Source organism: Rhinichthys klamathensis, unplaced genomic scaffold (genome assembly GCF_029890125.1).
Source record: "Rhinichthys klamathensis goyatoka isolate OS25496 unplaced genomic scaffold, OSU_Roscu_1.1 h1tg000234l_1, whole genome shotgun sequence".
Classification (NCBI taxonomy): Eukaryota; Metazoa; Chordata; class Actinopteri; order Cypriniformes; family Leuciscidae; genus Rhinichthys; species Rhinichthys klamathensis.
In genome coordinates, this window is record NW_026606757.1 from 701838 (window position 1) to 723825 (window position 21988).

At 40.4% G+C, this 21988-nt stretch overlaps 2 protein-coding genes across 2 annotated transcripts; both read left to right on the top strand.

Annotated features, from left to right (window-relative positions):
• The first annotated feature begins 495 nt into the window (after window positions 1-495).
• Window positions 496-16430, top strand: LOC130099695 (annexin A1-like). Its single transcript, XM_056265487.1, has 12 exons — window positions 496-582; window positions 716-827; window positions 5894-5988; window positions 6792-6905; window positions 7080-7170; window positions 7253-7332; window positions 7420-7476; window positions 14664-14757; window positions 14856-14951; window positions 15260-15318; window positions 15802-15924; window positions 16179-16430. The coding sequence occupies exons 1-12, from the start codon at window positions 529-531 to the stop codon at window positions 16233-16235; spliced, it is 1032 nt and encodes a 343-aa protein (XP_056121462.1). The 5' UTR covers window positions 496-528; the 3' UTR covers window positions 16236-16430.
• A 557-nt stretch (window positions 16431-16987) lies between these two features.
• Window positions 16988-20985, top strand: LOC130099696 (annexin A1-like). Its single transcript, XM_056265488.1, has 13 exons — window positions 16988-17087; window positions 17260-17333; window positions 17489-17603; window positions 17999-18093; window positions 18416-18529; window positions 18626-18716; window positions 18793-18872; window positions 18978-19034; window positions 19353-19446; window positions 19556-19651; window positions 19944-20002; window positions 20571-20693; window positions 20821-20985. Exons 2-13 carry the CDS (start codon window positions 17289-17291, stop codon window positions 20875-20877), a joined length of 1026 nt encoding a protein of 341 aa, XP_056121463.1. The 5' UTR covers window positions 16988-17087; window positions 17260-17288; the 3' UTR covers window positions 20878-20985.
• Window positions 20986-21988: the final 1003 nt, after the last annotated feature.

Here is a 21988-nt window from a genome sequence, read left to right on the forward strand (position 1 = left end):
CCCTGACGTAGACTACACCACTGCTTCCACATATGGGGGTGAACAACTGTTCAACAACAGAGTGAGTAAATGCTGACAGAATTTTCATTTTTGGATGAACTATCACTTATGCTCCTATGAAAACTAGAAGTGTGTGCAAAATCTAGTGAACAATGTTTTATGTATATGTTTTATGTTTAGGCTTTGTATTGCATGTCACAGTTTATCTTACACAATCCACAAATCCTACAGTTTGAGGTGAGTGCAGCAAATATATTAAATGACTACAGACAGGTACAACCAGAACAACCTGGTCTAAGTCCTCCACGCAGCCAAAAGAATAAAAGGCCCGATTATGTTCCTGAAATAACCCATTTCAGTCCAGCTCTCACTTCACAGGGGAACAGGTGAGATATCATTGTAAATGTGTCTTACTGTCCTCTTTAAAGACATTTGAGATTGAATCAATGACTTAAAAAACACCATAACTGTTTATAAGTGCAACCTTGTATTTTTTTTAGCTTGTTATAGGTACAAAGGTTTTAAAGGATGGCATTCTTTAAAAAATTTCTCCAGAAAATTAGTAATGATGACAGTAGCAAGGTACGTTCAGAATATATACATAATCAATGTTTTGTATGCCAACACACATTTAAATACACCTCAACTTCATTACTTATATGAATAATTAGTCCATGACCTGATATTTTAACACTTGCTATATGTTTTATCACAGGGTTCTAAAGGAGCTCCTTCGGAGACAGCATACTTTGGAACAGTCAAGGGTGATCCAAACTTTAATGCCGAAAATGATGCAGCAAAATTGAAGAAAGCCATTGAGACCAAAGGTAAATGCACTCAAAGTTGGAAAAAAAGGCTCCAATGTACTATAGTAATGTGAAGAAATTTTCGGAAGGAAGTTTACTTAAAGGTTTGATTTTTTATGAATTTTGAATTACACATTGCATTGTGTTTTAGGGATAAATGTCCTTAAACTTAATGGATAATGTACTGGCATAAAAATACATGTGCCTTTTCTGTTTTACTACAGATTGTTTTTGTTATTGATTTTTTACAGTGTATATCACAATATTAAACTTTGTTCATTTTCAGCTAGATATATGTTATGTGTGTGTATTCAAGTTTTATATTGTTTATTTTAGAAAAGGTGTGGAGGACACACCCCGGCTATACCTGAAAATCTTTCTTGGAATGTATTCATAGAAATAAATAGTTGAAAAGCAAAGAGCTGGCTACGTGACACTAATTTATGTGCACTGGGACAAAACAGGCTGCATGACAAAAATAAATGTTTATGTACCAAGGAATTTTCAAAAAATATGTTTTTCTATCATTTTTTTTATGTTTTCATAGTGTATCAGATACAAAAATAACCTGTAAAGTGAAATATCACTGATATTATAAGAATTTTTTTGCATTCAACTCAAAATCAAGTTAAATTACACATTTGTTATAAAAACATTTAGTGACAATGTCCGATTAATTTAATGTTTCTATATAAAAAAAGAAAAAGAAAACGGCAAATAATCAGCACCAAATTAAATATCTAGTTCAGTCATGAAACTCTAGATGGCACTGGCTGCTAACAATCACATCAACTAGCACAGCCTATGTTAATTCTGCAGCCAAATGAGCTTGTCTGCACAACATTTAAATAGTCTGTACAGTTTTTGCTGTAAGCTGGTCCTGCAACATGCTATCAGAGTTCTTATGAAACCATCCACTTCCCCCAGTTCCACCTGTATAGATCTGCTACGGGATTTATGCATGCCTATAGAGTGGTGCAGGGATGCACAGAATAGCACTTGGGAGCACTTCGACTCGGTGCAGTAATATCATCATATCATCAATGAGAGGGAGAGGATTTTTCAGGAGTGCTGATATTACTGCGCCGAGTCGAAGTGCTCCCTGTGGAACTTGCTGTGGTATTCCGCCATACATTATAGCTATCCATTTTACACGCTTAGAAAAGCGCCACGTTTTATTTTGTGTCACCATACTTGGTCGAGTTACACACGTGTAACTGTATTTAAATAGGGAAAACGTGGAGGTCTTTGGTCACTTCTCTGTTTGGATCCTAATGAATGGACCGGGCTAAGCTAAGTGCTAACAAAGTTTCGCCGCAAGACAGAGCGATTTAGTGCACGCACTGAGACGAGAGAGGTATGTATCAACTTGTCTTAGTTAAGGGAATAACATAGTTTAATTTGAAAAACGGTGGAGTATCCCTTTAATGTATTTGGTCTTGGTGGAATAGATCTGCTACGCTGCTGAATTGCTGATGCTGTTGATTATTGCTGTTGTTTCTGCAGAGCAAGTACTGTAGACATACTGCTGCTGCTCAAATAGCATATATCAATTACCTATAGCAGATCTATACAGGTGGAGCTGGGGGAGGTGGAGGTTTTTAGACGAACTCTAAAAAAGCGAAGTAGTAACATTGTAAATATCATCAGCTTGCGTTAATGACCCATCAGCCTGCGCCATCTAGAGTTTCATGACAGAACTAGGCGTACAGGTGAAACTCGAAAAATTAGAATATCGTGCAAAAGTTAAAGTCCCTGTAAAGGCAATTTTTAAAAAAATCTAAACATTATAAATGTTAGAAGTGTATTGCTAAAACATATTACAAAGACTGTGAACTGTGAAGTACTGAATAGTGGAGTTAGACCGTTAAACAGTTTTTCACCATTGATATTTTACGGATTTTTTTGGGCGGGGCTAAAACGGGGCTCGATGACGCACTGGAGCCCCTGAGCTCCTGGACACGCCCCTACTTGTTGACGCACTGGAGCCACTGAGGCTGTCCGCTCCCCTAACAATAAATGATCACTGTAAACAGGGACGTGCACAGGAATTTTGTGGGGCAGTTGCTCTGACCTGAAAAAAGGGCACTACCCCCAAAACTCACGGGCTATATGAAGGAATATATTCAGTTGAATTTTGCCCATACAAATTGCCTTATCTGATCGTGTTTATTTCCAAACGCAATGCCTCATATTATGGTCTTATTATTATTTATAAAGATTGCAAACGTCAAAGATGACAGGTTTATGATATACAACTTTGTAAACAGTATACAAAATGTATTAACAATATGTTAAATGTCACCAAAATACACATGAGAAAAAGAGCTCCTCATATTATTGTTTATTGTTTTTTAATTATTATTATTATTATTTATTTATTTTTAAATAAATAATCTGGATTGAATTGACAGATGGGGAAAAACTCGCTTCTAATAAAATAAAATAAAACGCTTAGATTTCGGAAAAAATACAATCCTTTTTTAACCTTTTGGCTTCCCGTACATTCAATAATGCTTTTTGCTCATCTGGGCAACTACGCATGATTTGTAGTATGATTGCGTAAAGGGAACAGGAATTCCGGTAAGGAACAGAATCGACTGCTACACCCAGTGCCGATCCTGACCCCCCTGGGGCCCTAAGCAAAATTCTGCTAAGGGGCACTCTGATGTCGTGAGCTATGTAAACCATTTGCCATTGCCACAGTCACACCTGACACTTCAGCACTCCCATCCTCCCCCCTTTAAACAAAACAGTCAAATAATAAGTACAACAATATAGAACAGAATGAGGTTCAAACACACAATATTTATTGAATAGAGTATTTTCTATAGTATGTTAAGATAATAAGTGAATATTATTAAGTAAGTGAATATTAACGTAAACATAAATAAGAAGAAAATAATAAATAATAACCCTGAGCTTTGGCTTTTGGGATTAACTTTGGTTCTTTCTACAGCCTGGGCATTTTCGGCATCAGTATGATTTTTTTATTTTTTATTTTTATTATGCATGTTGAAGCAATTCTTGATTTATGGTTATTATTTACTGAGGGATGTGCATCCATTTTGACCAGTATGTCCAGCTAATCAACATTTTTAATTCAATATAGCCTATAAATCAATAGTCAATCAATGTCAAATTGTCAATACATTGCTTTCTATCTTGCATAATTAGTGCAGTTGTTTAGAGTTTGTAACTACACTGAGACTTGATAATCAGTGTCTTGTTTTAAAATTATAATGTGTACTTTGATTGGGAGTGGCATCATTCACGTGCATTTATAGTACAGTATGTCTGGTCTCCACATATTTCTGCTTGAAAAATGCGAGTTTCATTTCGGCAACGCGCATATGAACGCATGATAACACACGCGACGCGGTTATGTTTTCCGAGCTGCAGTAAAAAACAACGTTGCACTTTGTCGTTTATCAAAATCAAACGTAATAAATAATTGTATTTTACTCTCACTTTTGTCAGCCACAAAGTGATGCAAGAGATGCACTGCCTGCCCAGCTAGGTTAGCAAGACCGAAAAACATCAAACTTTGCTGACATCAAACTTAGAGAGGAGAGAACACAAGTTTACCTGATTGTTGTTCCCGCAATTCACTCTCATGGTTTTTTTCTTCTTCCTCTTTTCGTGACCAGAAGGATAGTTTCGCTTCATTTTGTCGTAGATGTTGTAGCTACACATTTGACGGCGCGCTATGACTATGACACGAGATGGAGGCGTGGCCTTAAGTAATTTGCGTGGCCCTACGCCGGTCGCGTGCAGTCTATGGTCGCGTGCAGCGTTTGCCCTTCATACTGACTTTCACTTTCGGTGCCCGAATGGAAGTGAATGAGGCTTTGCGATTTTTTCTTTTTTTTTAATCTAGGCCTACGTGAAATTCTGCATCCATTGTACGATTTAATTTTTTTCTCGGAAGGGCAACTTGAGTGAGAAGGGCATATGGGCAGTTGCCCGGGCAACCTGAGCAACCCCCCTGTGCACGTCCCTGACTGTAAGTGATCATTTTACACGGGATAGTTTTATAAACTTTCGTCGGAGACAACTGAGACATTCACTGATAATCCGTTGTTACCGGTGAATGGGGCCGAACCGACTATCTTCCACCTCGGCATTCATCCTCCCGTCGCGCCGACAACTGGTGCCATCATCGGCAGCTTTCCCGCGAGTGGGCGTGGTTTCAGCGCAGCCAGCGGACACGCCCCCAGCATTTGAGAGCAGAGACTACTGCTCATTTTTTCAAGATTTTGATAGCTTATTTTATGTACTTGCTGGCTTTTTTTATCATTCAAATTTGGCAGGGTGGCTAATAACACATTTTTCTGTGGTGTGACAAACTCAGAACACATACAAAATTTTGACTTTACAGGGACTTTAATTTATTTCAGTAATTCAACTTAAAAAGTTAAACTAATATTATATAGACTCATTACATGCAAAGTGAGATATTTCAAGCCTTTATTTCTTATAATTTTGATGATTATGGCTTACAGCTTATGAAAACCCCAAATTCAAACTTAGAATATTGTAAAAAGGTTTTCATAGCTGTAAGCCATAATCATCAAAATTATAACAAATAAAGGCTTGACATATCTCACTTTGCATGTAATGAGTCTATATAATATATTAGTTTCACTTTTTAAGTTGAATTACTGGAATAAATTAACTTTTGCACGATATTCGATTTCACCTGTATATTCAAATATAACATCAGCATTAATATTTCAACTATAGGCCAAACTCTTGACTCTTACAATAAAAGCTTCAAAAGCCAAAAAAGCTTTCAAAAGTTTTCGGTATGGGTGTGTAATTTAAGTTCAAGTATTGTCAAGTTTTGTTTACCACAGACCGCAAACTCAAAAAAAAAAAAAAAAAAAAAAGTTATAAATCCCCATTTCAAGGGAACCAGTGGTGAATTAGTTTTCTGGGTTTTGATGTCATCCCTGCACGTCTCTATTCATGCAGCAGCAGAAATAATCAACACCCCAACAGTGTGCATAGCAGATCTAGTCCACCAAAATCAAATGCATTGACAAAGCTGCTCATTTTTTATTTTGGTCTGTCCTCTCATGAAGGTGTGGATGAAGCCACCATTGTGGAGGTTCTAGCAAAGAGGAGCAATGCACAAAGACAACAGATCAAAGCAGCTTATCAGCAGAACACAGGGAAAGTAAGCATATTCACATCCTCCAACAACATTTGTCTTTGGCCTATTATATGGTACGTAAATGTGAGATTGGAGGAATGGATGAAGGAAAATGTAACGTTCTGAGGTTGTCCTTTCATAGATCTCAGTTATTTTTAATTGAAATATGAACTTTGATTCAGATCTCTAAGTATTTCTTAAGATGAATAGAAATAGACACAAAACACAACACATCAGCGACGTCATGTAAACTGTATTAAACACGATTTGTGTTCTGTGCCAGTTTTTTTATGATACATGATTGTACCAAACCAGTTGTTTAAAAGCTAATGGGCCAATTTAGACTAAATTGACAACATTTTACCAGCAGGTGGCACTTTCACCAAACTTTTATGGAACTCTTAGGTCTTTTTTTTTTCAGTGCATGAAAATATTTGTAAAATACAGCATTTTACAAATAGAAAATGTCTGACCTTGGAACACTGAGTATTGTATTCTGTATGACCCAAGGAATCTAAAGAGACCAGACTCTGTCAAATTATTAAAAGAAAGTTTTCAGGAAACTGTACAGTTTATGTTAGGCCAGGCATTTTCTATTCAATTTAAAAAAGTTTACAGCTCAACAAATATTTTTTTATTTTTTTTATTTAGAGTGGACATAAAAATACTTGTATATGGAAACGGCTTAGGATACAGTTTAACAGTCACAATATATTTTGAGTGCCTTGGTCTGAAGATCTTTTAGAATTAACCTTGGTCTAGACTGTAAAAAGAAAATTGTATTGTATTATGTAAATAACTTTTATATAAATATTTATATGCTTCAGCCTCTGGTAGATGCACTGAAAAAAGCTCTGAAGTCAGATTTTGAAGAGGTGGTCCTTGCTTTGCTGATGACACCGCCTGAGTATGATGCTTTTGAAATGAAAAGAGCCATGAAGGTACAATGTTGTATATTTTTTTCTTCAATAATTCTGTACTTAATTATTTCTAGCCCCCAAAAAATGTAAAATAAATGTAAAACTATTTTAAGATTTTGTCTCTTAATATTTCAAATTTTTTTTTTAAAAGCATTAATGTTAGTATTTTAATATTAAAGTTTAACTGATAATCAGGGTCTTGGGACAAATGAGGCTGTCTTAAGTGAAATTCTAGGAACCAGATCAAACAAGGAGATCACAGCATTGAAAAATACTTTCAAAGAAGGTAACAACACAGATCCAAATACATGTAAGTAGTTCATAAATGCAGATGTGCATGTAGCTGTTGACCTCTTTCTGTTGTACAGTCTATGGAGAGACGCTGGAGGAAGATGTTAAAAGTGAAATTAGAGGACATCTCGAAGCTACCCTGCTTGCTCTTTGCAAGGTACAAAAATAACACTATTTATTGTACGTTACACAATAAGAAAACTAAATCTGTTATGTGTGCTAAATGAATATCTCATGACTTCAGGCTACCAGGAGTGAAGACTATAAAATTGATGATGGACTTGCAAAGAGTGATGCAAAGGTAATGTGTCTGATTCCACTGCAACATTGTAACAACTCTGATCACAATAACTGATTTATTTATATAAGCCAATTTTTCTGGGTATAAATAATTTCCATGTAACCTGTTCTGAATTTGGATTGGTTGGTAGGCATCTGGAAGTATCCCTTCCATTGTTTCCATACACCAGTATAGTGTATTCTTCTGTTGGAGCTACAAGTCTATTAAGCACCATCAAACAACACAAAACAGTTATGAGTGATATTACTTTTATACCAGAAGTTAATATTGAAACTTAGATTTCAAAAAGTGCACTACAGAACATCCTGATACGGACATAGTCTACATCGACTGAATGGGATTACGCCAGGGAGCCAGTCATCTTCGAGTACTATTGAACGAGCCAATGGAATTTGGCGTGCGTGACTTGCATCACACACTCAGCCCCCGCGGCGCGGGTATAAATACAGAAGTGGATGCACGCACTAGTTCCTTTTTCGCTGAGGAGCCGAGCGTAACTCGGAGTCAGCGGTGGTCCAGAAGTAGTGGCAAGGGGACTACGTCCTCCGTTCCCTCCTCCAGGGATCGGTGGATTGCATACGCAACCAGGACATTCCCTTTCAGTTGAGAACGTTAGACGTAGTTGACGTCGACTGAATGGGATCAGCATTGAAAATGCCACTAGTGCTGCCACCTTCCAGTGCCTAGACAAAAGCCTCCTGATCCCTCCGCAACTTGAGGCGGAGATGGAAGGGCTTAGGCCAGGGAAGTCACTGCTGTTCCACGGGACCACTGGGAAAGCGTACCCTATCAAGGAAGGAAGGGACGCTGCGGAAGCCACATCCTGCCCGAAGGGAGGTAACATGTGGAGAGTACACATATGGACTGGGCGGATGACCGGGCAGTACAACATATGGAATGTCACTGGGATGACTCCAGCCTATAACAGGGGGAAGGATCAACCGAACAGTGACGGCAGAGCAGGTTCTGCCGAAGGAAGACACAGGCTCGCCGGAGGGAGCCGTAGCATGGAAGAATACACATATGGGATCGCCGAAGGGATCACAACATATGGACCCAGCCTAACACAGGTTCCACCAGTGCATACGAGTGATAGGCCTGGCTTCGGATGTTCTGCCACGTCCGTTGCCGAAGGGTTTGGAGGAACTCGACAGGGTTCGGCTAATAAGGGGAACTCTACTGGAGCAAGAATTGCGCACGTATCCAGTCCATAGGAGGGGAATGGCGCAGCAAGCCGACACTTCGAACCGGGCTTACAGTGAAACTGGCTTCATGTGGAGGGAGCCCTCGTGAAGCAGCGGTTCGACACATAGGCTAGTTCTCTAGCGAACGTGATAGGTGTCGCCCAGCCCCCAACTCTATTAACATCTGTTCAGCGAGACAGTCTGTGTCAACGCCTGGGAGGGAGCAATACTCTCACATTTAGGAGGAGCTCACCACCCAGGTGGGCACGTGCATCTTGGGAAACTTTCTCACCAAGATGAAGGCAACCACATGTAGTGGGCCAACCTCTTCTTTGAAACAGCCTTCCCTTCTGCTGGTCTCCGTAACAGACAAGAGCTGGTCTGAGGTCCAGGCTTTGCATTCTGAACACGTAAAACCGCAATGGAGCGGACGGACAGAGAAAATCCAGAGCTGGGTCTGCCTCCTCCGGGGCAGCGCTTGCAGGCTCACCAACTAGTCCCGTAGAAGAGGTAGGAACCTTGGGCATATATCCCGGCCGGGGTCTCAGATTCATGAGAGATAGCCGGCCCGAATTGCAGGCACGATTCGTTGACCGAAAATGTGTGCAAATCCCTACCCTCTAGATAGAGACCAAGCAAGCAGGAAAACTGTTTCTCTAAAAACAAGATTTTTAACTCACTGCCTGCAGGCCTGAAGGGAGGTCTCTGCAGTGAAGTAGCACCAGAGATAAGTCCTAAGAGGGTAAAGAGTCTCCTTGCTCCCCTCAGGAACTTAACGATCAAGTCGTGCTTCCCACGGATTTGTATCCACTGCATGTGCGTCAATACATAGGTAACAAGATTTTGAGGTGGAGGAGACAGCCCTCACTCCAACCCATTAGCAGGAAAGAAGCACTGAAGTGATCGAACACCTTCGGGATCTCCTCACGGAGAGAAGACTCAATTAAACTAATAGGTTACACTTCTAAGGGGGAGCCTGCCTCATTTTTGAGAGGGTGCTCACAGAAGTGATGGCCTCTACGGCATAAAAATCTTGTGGTAGTAACCAGAACCTCCGCGTCCCGTTCTTTTTAGAACCAGACCTGGAACTCTCCAAGGTTTAGACGCGGGTACCATCATGCCCCATCCCTGAGAATGTACTCAGAGGAAGGAGTCAGGAAGGGCTGTTGAGAGGAGAGGTCTGGTTGGGCCAATAAGGGGCAACTAGCAAGACCTGCTCCATCTCCTCCCTGCCTTAGCACAGTTGTGTGCAAGAAGACTCACTGGGGAACACATTTCTGCGGGGGCCCCGTGGTCAGCTGTGGCCAGAGTTTTTTCTGTGTCGAGGGATGTCCACTCAGACACAAGAAAAAAAAAACTGGCGGAGGGCTGAGTCCGGAGGGGCTACAGATGTAACTGTGCAGCCCCGAAGTGGTCCCGAACAGCTAGACTGCCTGTTGTGAGGCTCATCAGCGGCACGATTGAGCAGGCCAGAAGTAATAAGTGGAATGAAGCGACCTCAGAAGCTTCTGAGGAGGTGGTGGCGGGCGTACAAATTCGCTGAGTAGCGGTGTCTCAAAGTGAGATGAACTGCAAGCAACTCGAGGCAATGGATGCCATTGCAGTTGGAGGGCCGCCCAGACCTCCGTTACTGCATGCCCTTTGTACGTGGTCCCGTGGACGAGTTTACTCTTTCCCAGTTGACCTGAGGACCCAACTGGCTATGAGCACTTGAAGGGTAGGACTTTGTACTGATACTTCACACCTTTCGAACGCACGAACACAGGATGGCCTGTGGTGCAGAAGGATAGATATCTGAAGCACATGTCTCTCAGGTCGAATGCTGCAGACCAATCTTGGGGACGGAGCATTTGGAAATGCATCTCTGTGTAACAAATTGAATGGAGGCTATCGCAAAAGGGCCCGTCTCAATTAACACAGGACCAAGATGGTCGTGACCCACCGCACTAGGGTACAATGAAGTACGGGCTTGTAAAAGCTGGCCTTCATATCGGCTGGAGGGAGCGGCTGCATCGCGTCTTTAGTCAGAAGACTGCGACTGCTCAACGCCTGGAGCGGGCTGGGCTTCCCTACTGCGGCTGGCTCCATGCTGAGACCTGGCAGGGGAATGGCCTCGGTGACGAGCAGGCGGAGGAATTGCCACCGGCGGCGGGGTGGAGGCAGCAGCAGGCCACCGGGACAGGATGTGCCAGATGGCCTCCGTCTGCGCTTGGGCGGCAGAGAACTGTTGGGCGCAGTTCTCCGCCGCGTTGCCCACCAGCCCAACCTGGGAAATTGGGGAGACCAGGAACCGAACCTTGTCCACATCTGCCATATCAACCAGGCTGAACCAACGATGGCACTCCTGAACCACTAAGGTGGACATCGCCAGACCAATTGCGCATGCCACGACACCCGTGCCACGGAGGGCGAGGTTGGATGCAGTGCGGTGCTCACCTATGAGCGCACGGTCTGGGATACCCTCGTGCATGCCCATGAGTGCCTTGGCCTGATAGACCTGTAGCAGCGCCACGGCATGCAAAGAGGAGACGGCTTGGCCACAGGCTTTGTAAACTCTGCCTGTCGGAACGGACGAGTACTCACAGGCCTTAGGGGGGAGATGAGGATCCCCCATCCAAAAGGCATCGGCCGCCGGACACAGGTGCACCTGTGTTGCAACAGATCACTCCACTGGAAGGGATGGCCTCGCAACTCTTCACCGCTCCTACGTCAAAGGTAGTGAGGGGGAAAAGCTATTCAGACAGTTTCTGGCAGAGAAAGGTGCCATCCACAACCTAGGAAGCTCTCCATGCATTTGGAAATAAAGGCACTGAGCGGCGAGCTGAGAACAACCACGGCCCGCCCCGAGATACCAATCCTCCAACCGAGACTGAGCGGGACACGGTGGAAGATTCCACTCAAGCCCGGCAGCCTCGGCAGCCCGTTTCAGCATAGCTGACAGTTCTGGATCTGGCTCGGGCCACGTTACACTCCCAGAGGGAGATAACGTAGCCGAGTCGTCATCTCCAGAGGCCAGCTCACCCTCCGATGCTGCTATCAACATTCTATCCTCTGGGGGAACCCCAATTGAAACGGCTGATCGGTCCATTACAGAGGGAGCAGCACGTTCAACAGAAATTCCACCGGCTGCGGATTGATGGAGGAGTGAGGAGCCCACAGGGAGTTGTTAGAGGGCGAGACATCCATCACTATCCTCCCTTTCTGCCCTCTAACCAGCCGTCAACAAACATTTAGAAATTTGTTGCTGTGAAAACAGCAGTTGAGAGCTCAAAGCTCGAGATCACCGCTGCACTCGCGCTGTAGAAACCACCAGCACTGGGAGAGTCTTCCAGAAGAACACTGACACACTCGCTCGTTGTAAACAACAGCACTCTTCAGAGACATCAAACGATTGGCTCCGAAGCAAAAGGCAACTAGTGTGTGCATCCACTTCCGTATTTATACCCGCGCCCGGGGGGTGGAGTGTGTGGTGCAAGTCATGCACGCCACATTCCATTAGCTCGTTCAATAGTACTCGAAGATGACTGGCTCCCTGGCGTCATCCCATTCAGTCGACGTTGACTACTTCTGACTTTCACGACTGATAGGGAACTTTGGCCACTCTACTGCCATCTGTGATTAAAACATAAATTTGCAAGTTACAGGTACTAGCAAATGTGTTGCTTTCACATCAGATGTGCTTCGGCAATTGTATTCTGTATGATTGAAACATTGTGGCATATTGCACTGTCTCCTTATAATCAATCCTAAATTTTACACAGTGCACAATATGTACAATATGGGCTATGTTTTAACTGATATGTTTAGCTTCATATCAAAAGTTGTGTTATGATTCATTTTGAAGCTGGTTGGTTCAGTTTAAGGCTGTGAACTCTTTTTTATGGCTGTGAAGGTTGTGAAATTGTTTCATTGCCAATTGAGATTAATGTGAAAAAGCATCTGGAACTACTTACAAAGTAGTAGATTATTGGTTTATTTAGATTTATTCATAAACACGTATTTCTATCCAAATCATCTCTGGATAACAAAAGCAATGTATACAGAGACGACAACTATTTTAGCAGTGCTACAATACTGAATTTCAATAGTAAACCAGAATAGCTATTTTAGCCTTAATTAAGCCTTAAGTAGAGTTAATGGATAAGTAAGGGAAGTGCCTTTGGACAAGAAGGTGTGTAAACTACTTAAGTAATTTTACTTTATTACTGTATTTAAGTATTATTTTGAGGTATTTGTACTTTACTCAACTGAATACTTGAACTTTTAATTAATTATATTTCCAGAGGAATAAAAAGTACTTTTTACTCCTTACAATTTTATTTTGCTTGAAAAGTATTCGTTTTATTTTTGAAGATTATTTTCTTCCATCTTATGCACATCAAATTTGGTAAACGGAGGCTCATACATGCATGCTTGACACCAGTGATGGAGTTAGAGAGATGTCAGGTGGCCATGGGCCTGGCCACCCCGAGATTGGGCCAGACCCAAAAATTGTATTCACTACAGGCAGTTTCATTCTTCATGGAACCATTAATGCCAATAAAAAAATGTTGTTGAGATTTGGGCAGTGAGGTTTTACTGATTTAATTGTTTCATATGTGACCATTCAGCTCTTAGCTGACTCACTGTACGTTCACACCGCCGCCGACTTGAGCTTCCAAAGCGGCCGGAAGTCATTCATTTTCAATGGAAGCTGGCTTTTCTCAGCTGCAAGGAGTGTCAAATCCATCGGCGTCGCGTTTTGGGCGTTTTGAGCGTCAATCAGAAAGTTGAAAGAAGCTCAACTTTATGGTATTGAGCTGTGAAGCGGTTCAGCGGCAAGCAGCGGCAAAATGCCAGCGACCAATCGGAATATAGACGTCCTTCGCGCTGGCTGATTCCGGAGAAACATACAATGTAAACGTTCGTTCCTACCAAAACATTAGTTCCGAGAAAATGGAAGAGAAGCTAATAATCGCCGTTGCTGGGTTTCCTACAGGTATCATTTATGACATGACGTTGTTTGCTTATAGGGACCGCATGAGCGCAACTTTTCTTTGAAATATTAGCTCGTTTTATAGCGGGAATGCAATTCATTTGCTCACGGTGACACCGATTTGACCGCAAATAATAATAATAATAGCTAAATATTCTTTTTTCCCCGACCAAATGTGACCAAAACGGTTATAAAAATGCTGTCATTATAAAAGGTTTCTTCAATGTATTGCTTGTTTTTTTCTGTTTATTACATTTCCTGTTGTGACACTTCTATTCTCCCTGCAACGTCAGAGCGTTCAAAGCGTCCAAAGCGTCAACAAGCTTCCGCGTACTTTTTGACAAGCGTCCTTGACAGGGCGGCCAAAGCTTCTTTGACGCTCAAGTCGGCGGCGGTGTGAACGTACAGTCAGCTGTCATTACCATTGTTGAACCCTGCTGTATAGCTATGTTGTGATCAACTGATAGATTACAGTTGAGAGAGTTCTCTCTTTGCGAGGTTAAGTTAAAGGTACAGATGTCTGAGTGGAAGGTGAGATGCAAGCTGAACAGCACTGCTACATGTTGTCAGGCATGGACAACATGTACTATAGCAGTGATAGCTGTGTGCCTTCATATTTGAGCTCAGTGAAGTTTTACATATTGAGAAGAGGAGGGGGCCAAACACTGAAACCTGAGGCACCCCAGTGGTTTGCTAATGGAAGCCTTGATGGATTTGTCTCTGAGCTAATTCTGAAGACAGCAAAATCGAGATCATGTGATGGACTACAACATGTCAAGCTCTTTGCTGAAGTTGCTCAGTTGACATGGTCTATGTTGCCTTGTTGATTTTCTTGTTCAGTGGACAGGAAAACACAAGTTGTTCACACAAGCAGGCTTTACAACAAGGTTTACAAATACTGTAAAATAGGACGTAGATTTATGCATTATAGGTTGTAATAACCCGAAAGTGTGTAAGGTCATGTAAGTGCCAGTATATTGGTGTGCATGTAAACACACTCACTGTCTCTGACTTCATTGTTTTCTCAGGCTCTGTTTGAGGCAGGAGAGAATCGGGTTGGTACTGTTTGCTCTGTCCTGATTGATGTCCTTACATCCAGGAGTGAATCTCAGCTGTGCAAAAGTAAGTTGAAGACCACTTATGAAAGAATATAGATGTTGCATTTATGATAGTTGACTATTTTTTAGGCACTATTAGTGTTATTTAAAATGTTTTTGCAGTTTTCCAGTATTATGGCCAATACAGCAAGAAGGGTTTAGCCAAAGTTCTGGAGAGTGAGCTGCATGGAAACCTTGAAGAATGTCTGATGACGCTGGGTAAGGAAACAAGTGCTCATTTAAGGTGTGTATTTATGTGGGGGTGTGCAAGAGATTCTAGACATGTTAAATGCTTCAGTGGTCGAAAGACTAATCAAAGCAGAGCAACTTTTTAGGAAGCTTGTTTTTCCAGCTCTGCATGTTGAGAGGGTGGATCCAGACAGTATACAAACAAAAAAGATTACACAAAACTTTATCACACAAAGATAGGTACAAAGATACAATAGAAACTAAATCAAGCAGTACAAAGTCACATCTTCGGTTTGTGCACATAACAACCTCACAATTTTCTTATTTTTCATGTTTAGTGAAGTCTGCTTGGAACAAACCTGCCTTGTTTGCAGAAAAGCTCCAACTGGCTATGAAGGTAAAGTTGCAAAGGAATGTATGGAACGTATTCCAGCACGTCCATGTAGTTACTAGCACTGCATGGTAGTGCTGCACATGGTTTTGATATACTCAACCAATTATTTATTTAGGTATTTTCACATGAATTTAAAGGGGGCATAAAATGCATTTCAGATCTTTATATTATTCAGAGGTGTAAAGTCCAGGGGTCAGAAAGTAAAAGTCCTGCCATATGTTTATTCCATCCATGAACTCCGCCAGCTGATTTCACTAATTAGTTCTATCTCCTGGCTGAGAAACTGTGCTAATTAGCAAATCCAGGTGATTGGAACAAAATACTGAGGACTTTTGTTGTCTGAACCTGGACTTAATCATATTTTAAACTGGGAAGTTAGCTTTGAGGTATAAAAAGTATTTATTGTAGAGTAACACTTTATGTGTAAATATTAAGGACATTTTGATTTTCCATTTCATAACCCTTTAACTAATTTTGGACTTCTAGGGTTTAGGAACCAACACTGACACACTGACTAGAATCATTGTGAGCCGTTCAGAAATTGACCTGCTAAAAATCATTCAAGAATACAAGAGGATGTATGGCAAAACCCTTCAGGAGGACATTCTGGTAAGTCTTCATAATTTTAAAAAGCTCTAACCAACTAACTTAAAGTCAACTTGAAATAAAAAAATAAGCCCAGCATTTTTCTTAATCACATCTGTTCTGGAATGAAACTTTTCACAATCTATTCCAAATTAATTCAATCAACTTAAATCAAATTATTTTTTTCATTGTATATTGCTGCCTGTTTCATCATGCTGTCCCATTAAATACAATAGCTGTCCAATTTAAATATTTAAATCCTTTTTCTGGCTTTACAGAAGGAAACAAGTGGAGATTATGAGAAGATTCTGCTGACTCTCTGTGGAACTCAATAATCATCTCATACATGTCTGGATTATGTGAACATTCATTACATGGTCCATTTTAGCACCAGTTAATCTCCCAATAGTTGGCTCATGAAAAGTGTTTTAAATTTAAATATGGAATAAATGTCAATTGTGCACACTGTAAATGTTTGTGTGAATTTACAATATAATATTCCTAGATACAATTTGGCATATTTTCTCACTAGTAATCAACAGTTTATCACAATTAAATGCCTTGCCTCGCCTTGCCTAATTAATCATTTTGTAAATCCTGGCAATATTTTACACTGGGATGAACATATTGGTTTCTTTATGTTACCATGTGAGAACTCAGGGCTGGAGCACTTGCTTGACCTGATCTGTGTGTCTATTGTCTTAATTAAAGAGACAAATTTCCATAAGTTGTTACAATAAACTAGCAACATCTAGTGAACAATATAATTTCCTATGTGTTTTAGATTAGGTTTAGGGATGGGCAAACTCTGTCCTGGAGGGCCAGTGTCCTGCAGAGTTTAGCTTCAACCCTAATCAAACACACCTGAACCAGCTAATCAATGTCTTCAGGATTACTAGCAGATGAGTTTTATCAGGGGATGGAGACAAACTCTGCAGGACAGTGGCCCTCCAGGACCGAGTTTGCCCATCCCTGGTTAAGACTACAACTGGTAAAGTACAGCAAACACATTAAATGATAGATTATCACAAGTCTTACAGACAGGTACAACCAGAACAACCTGGTCTAACACCACCTCTACCCAGCCCAAAGTTTTTCGGTGGGTGTGTACAAGGAATAAAAAGACGAGTTCTGTTCCCAAAATTACCCATTTCAGATCAGCTCTCACAGACTTCACAGAGCAACAAGTGAGTTGTCTTTGTAAATTAATTTAACTGCATGTCCTCTACTAGAGATTGTCATTATTAATGTGCAACATGCAATTGATGACTGGTGTAATTGATATGAGAATCTAGATTTGCATATCTGGGGAATGTTTGCAATGTCTGGTCATAAACTCATCCTTATGCATTTGCTTAGTTCTTTATAGCTTCTTCAAAGCTCTCAAGATGGCCTTTTTCCAGAAATTATTCCAACAAGTTAATGATGACAAGGTAAGTAAAAGCATTTTCCTTCATTATGGTCAGTCAAAAGGATAAATGTTTAGGTTGGTCTGCTGTAGGTGATGACTAACATACAGTAGATCCGCCTCAAAAATAACCTATCATTACTAATTTGTACTTGCATGTTGCTACATGTTTTATCTTAGGGTTTTAAAGCTGCTCCTGCTGTTGAGACAGGATACTTTGGAACAGTCCGGGCTGATCCAAACTTTAATGCCCAGAATGATGTTGCAAAATTAAAGAAAGCTATTGAGACCAAAGGTAAAATAGAGATATCCTGCTAAATACATGCAAAATGCAAATTCAACATGCTCTCATGTTCCTGATACAGGTATTGAGAATAATCAAGTAAAATTCAAATGAATGAGACTCTACATATTTTTTGCTTTGTTGCATGAATGGAGGACACCCCCCACTAATTATGTCATACCAGGAAGAATGCTAATATACTTTTACCCAATATACAGCTCTCTTGGGACTTGTATTATTATGCGTCCAGCTTTATTGACCTTATGTATCTGCGATTTATACACCTGGTATCAAGTTATATTATATATACCATTATAACAAGATCCACCAGTACTCTGTAGTATGATCATAAACAGGTTCTAATGTGATAAACTGATGTGATTTTGACCTTTTTTCCTCTCATGAAGGTGTGGATGAAGCCACCATTGTGGAGGTTATAGCAAAGAGGAGCAATGCACAAAGACAACAGATCAAAGAAGCTTATCAGCAGAGCACAGGAAAAGTAAGCATATTCACATCCTTCAACATCTTTTGGCTAGATAAAAATACAACTAAACTAAATGAGACTAAATTAATTCAATATTCAGCATTCATTGAATCCAGTTACTTATTTATGGTTTCCATTTGGTTGAGGTTTTTTTTTTTTTTTTACTGTACCAATCTTCTTCGTCAACCCTTGAACTTGACATGAAACAATACAGATGAATGAGCCAAGTAATTTATCTATATGTCCCAGTCAAATCCATGCTAGAGGAACACGGATCATTTGTTGTTTTATACAATTGTTTTGTGCTTATAGCTTTTGTTTTATCATTAATCCTCAGCCTCTGGTAGATGCACTGAAAAAAGCTCTGAAGTCAGATTTTGAGGAGGTGGTCCTTGCTTTGCTGATGACACCGCCTGAGTATGATGCTTTTGAAATGAAAAGAGCCATGAAGGTACAACTTACTAGTCTTATGTAGATTTTATTCAAAGACTTAATGTACTATATATTAATACTTAAATCTAAATACTAAAAATGTATTGATAATCAGGGTCTTGGGACAAATGAGGCTGTCTTAAATGAAATTCTGGGGACCAGATCAAACAAGGAGATCACTGCATTGAAGAATAAATTCAAAGAAGGTAACAAGAAAAATAAAAACATGTTTTTCCTAAAGCAGATGTATGTTTATGCTGCTAACCTCTTTCTGTTGTATAGTCTATGGAGAGATGCTGGAGGAAGATATTAAATGTGAAGTTAAAGGCCATCTTGAGACTACCCTAGTTGCCCTTTGCAAGGTACAAAACATAGTTCAGTGTAATTGTTGTAACGGCATAAGAAAATAAAAAGCGTTATGTGTATTAATAATGATATATTACTATATCAATATCTTATAACTTCAGGCTACCAGAAGTGAAGACCGTAACATTGATGATGGAGTGGCTAAGAGTGATGCAAAGGTAAATATTCTTTACTTGTACTATGGCCAGTGAAGGATGTAAGATACATAGTCAGCTGATATATAGTCAATATTTTTACATTCGCCATAATTAATCATACCAAAGTTGCGAGATGGTCCCACTTAAAGTAGCTTTTCTAAATTGTGTTGGTATGAAAAACAAGAGAGCGCAAATACAGTTATACAGTTATCCATTATACAGTTTTGAAGTCATAAAAATATCTGACAAATGCTAGACCAAGCAGACAGCCATGCAATAAGCATAATAAATTGAAACGGTGTAGGTACTGTCTCTGACTTTGATATGCTGTTGTTTTAGGCTCTGTTTGAGGCAGGAGAGAATAGAATTGGCACTGTTTGCTCTGTTCTGATTGACATCCTCACAAACAGGAGTGAAGCTCAGTTGTGCAAAAGTAAGTCAAGCACTCTTCTTCAGAGATAGTTGACTTTTAATATATGCCATTCTGGTGTACTCCAGCCCATGTTTTCTGAGGCACTAACGGTGTTATTTAAAATTGACAGTTTTACAATATTATGGGCAGTTGAGCAAAGACGGTTTGGCCAAAGATTTGGAGGGTGAGCTGCATGGAAGTTTTGAAGACTGCCTGATGACCTTGGGTAAATCTACAGTACAAGCCTTCATTTTAATCTGTGTATATATCTGTGGGTGCGGTGAAAGAGTAGTTTCTCTTTAAATTATGTTACATGCTTCAGTGGCCATCTGTATGAAAGCAGCGCCATAAAAACCTGTTCTAAAGCAAGTTTTTTTCCCCAGCTTTGTGTGTTAAGGGCGGTTTCATTCTCACACTCAAAAACATCGCAACCAGATTAGATACAATTATCCAAGAGTAACTAAATTGAAAAAGGTTCTTGCAAAAGCTGTTCTCACTGTCTTTTTTTCATGTTATAGTGAAGTCTGCTTGGAACAAACCTGCCTACTTCGCAGAAAGGCTTCAACTGGCTATGAAGGTAAAGCTGCTGAGGAATTCATGGAACTTAAATTTAATTCTGTTTCTTTCAGAATCTGTTTATTATCTGGTCCAAGGACCAAAGGTGCTGGAACCCTTTTGTATTTCTGGAGATTTTCAAATGAGTCTCTTTCTGGTCTGAAGTGTGTCCATCAAGGCGTCGGACTCTTGGTGGAAAAAATTTGTTTGTCTAACTCTAAATATCACTATGATAAGCAAATTTACGCTTTCACGAATTGGTCAGAGCAAGTTTAAAATTAGAATCATTTTTTTAATTCTAAGATACTATTATTAACAAATGGACAGACCAACAAAAATGGCTGCCAATGAGCAAGGATTCTACAATAGGCTGTAGGCTAAATTTTGTGAGAATTGACAATAAGGGGGGCAGTACATTTACGTTTGCTTATATTTCCGGAGCTGTATGGACTAGAGACTAATTTCAAACCAAACTAAACCCTGAATCCCATGGCTTTACATTTTTCCAATAAGTAAAATAAAATCTGCCGTTTTATTGCTACCTTATGAATAATTGACAAATGTATCTCTAATATGGTCTTGCTTTATAGGGACTGGGAACCACCACTGACACACTAACTAGAATTATTGTGAGCCGTTCAGAAACTGACCTGCTGAAAATCCTTCAAGAATACAAGAGGATGTATGGCAAAACCCTTCAGGAGGATGTTCTGGTGAGTCTCTGTAATTCATAATGGGTGATCTGAAAAACTTCTGAATTAAATTTCACGTTCTTAGATCCATCATATTTAAAACTAGCATGTCTGAATGAAAAGTGGCTTCTGTGTTTGGCTTTTACAGAAGGAAACAAGTGGAGATTATGAAAAGATCCTGCTGGCGCTCTGTGGCACTCAATAAATACATCTGATAGCTCATTACATGGGTGTATTCATGACCCATGTAAACACTTAATCTCTCAGGTGTGGCTCTTCAGGAGTGTTTCATTAAAACTCTTTTTGCAATTCACTGTGTAATAGATTTCTTTGACCAATACATTCAAAAAGCCTGTGGTTTAAATGTTTCAGGACACTTTATAGTAACTTTGATGATTAGCTAAGAAAAAAAATGACTCTATAATGTACCCACATCATTAAATGATTCTTAAAGTAGTTCATGTACCTTCAAATATGATTTTCAATGTTTTGACATTTAACTGTTACATTTGGTTCTGGATTTTGGTGTACCTGTGTTTCATGTCTTTCATTTTGAAATTAGCAGTCATGTTTCTTGTCATGTGACTTCCTTGTCCTCATGTGATCATGTCTTGTGCTTCTCTTGTCTTATGTGTCATGTTATGATTGGTTGATCATCTTTACTGTTCATAGGTGTTTTTATATAAGACTAAGGCCATGTCCACACGGACACGGGTATTTTTATAACCGGAGTTTTTCCTACAGCGTTTAAAAAAAAAATCCCGTCCACACATGCTCGGTCTCTGTCTACATGAAAACGTAAAAACACGCAATCAAGCGCGATCAAGAGCATGTCACGCCACCAGGCGGCGATATAAACCTTAACCCTAAAGCCACGTTGGCCAATCAGAAGCGCAAATCTGATGTCAAACACAGCTGATACTGGCGCACACTCTGACGTCGCAAGGCAAAAACCCCGGTTTCACTGTCTACACGACAACACTGTAACCGGCGTTTCTGAAAATCCTCACCCTGGCAGGGGTTTTCAAAAATGTTCGGTTTCAGTGCGTTTTCGTGTGGACGAACGGCCGAACCGTGTAAAAAAAGTCACGGTTATAAAAATACCCGTGTCCGTGTGGACAGGGCCTAATAACTAACAAGAAACACCTGTGAACAATAAAGACGATCAACCAATCATAAAGTGACACATAAGACAAGGAAGTCACATGACAAGAAACCAGGGGCACGGTCAAGCTCAAACTGGTGTTTTACTGCGGTTTCCGGGTTGAACGACATGTTTCCTGGAAATGGTGTGGAACAGGGTTTGAGATACGTTT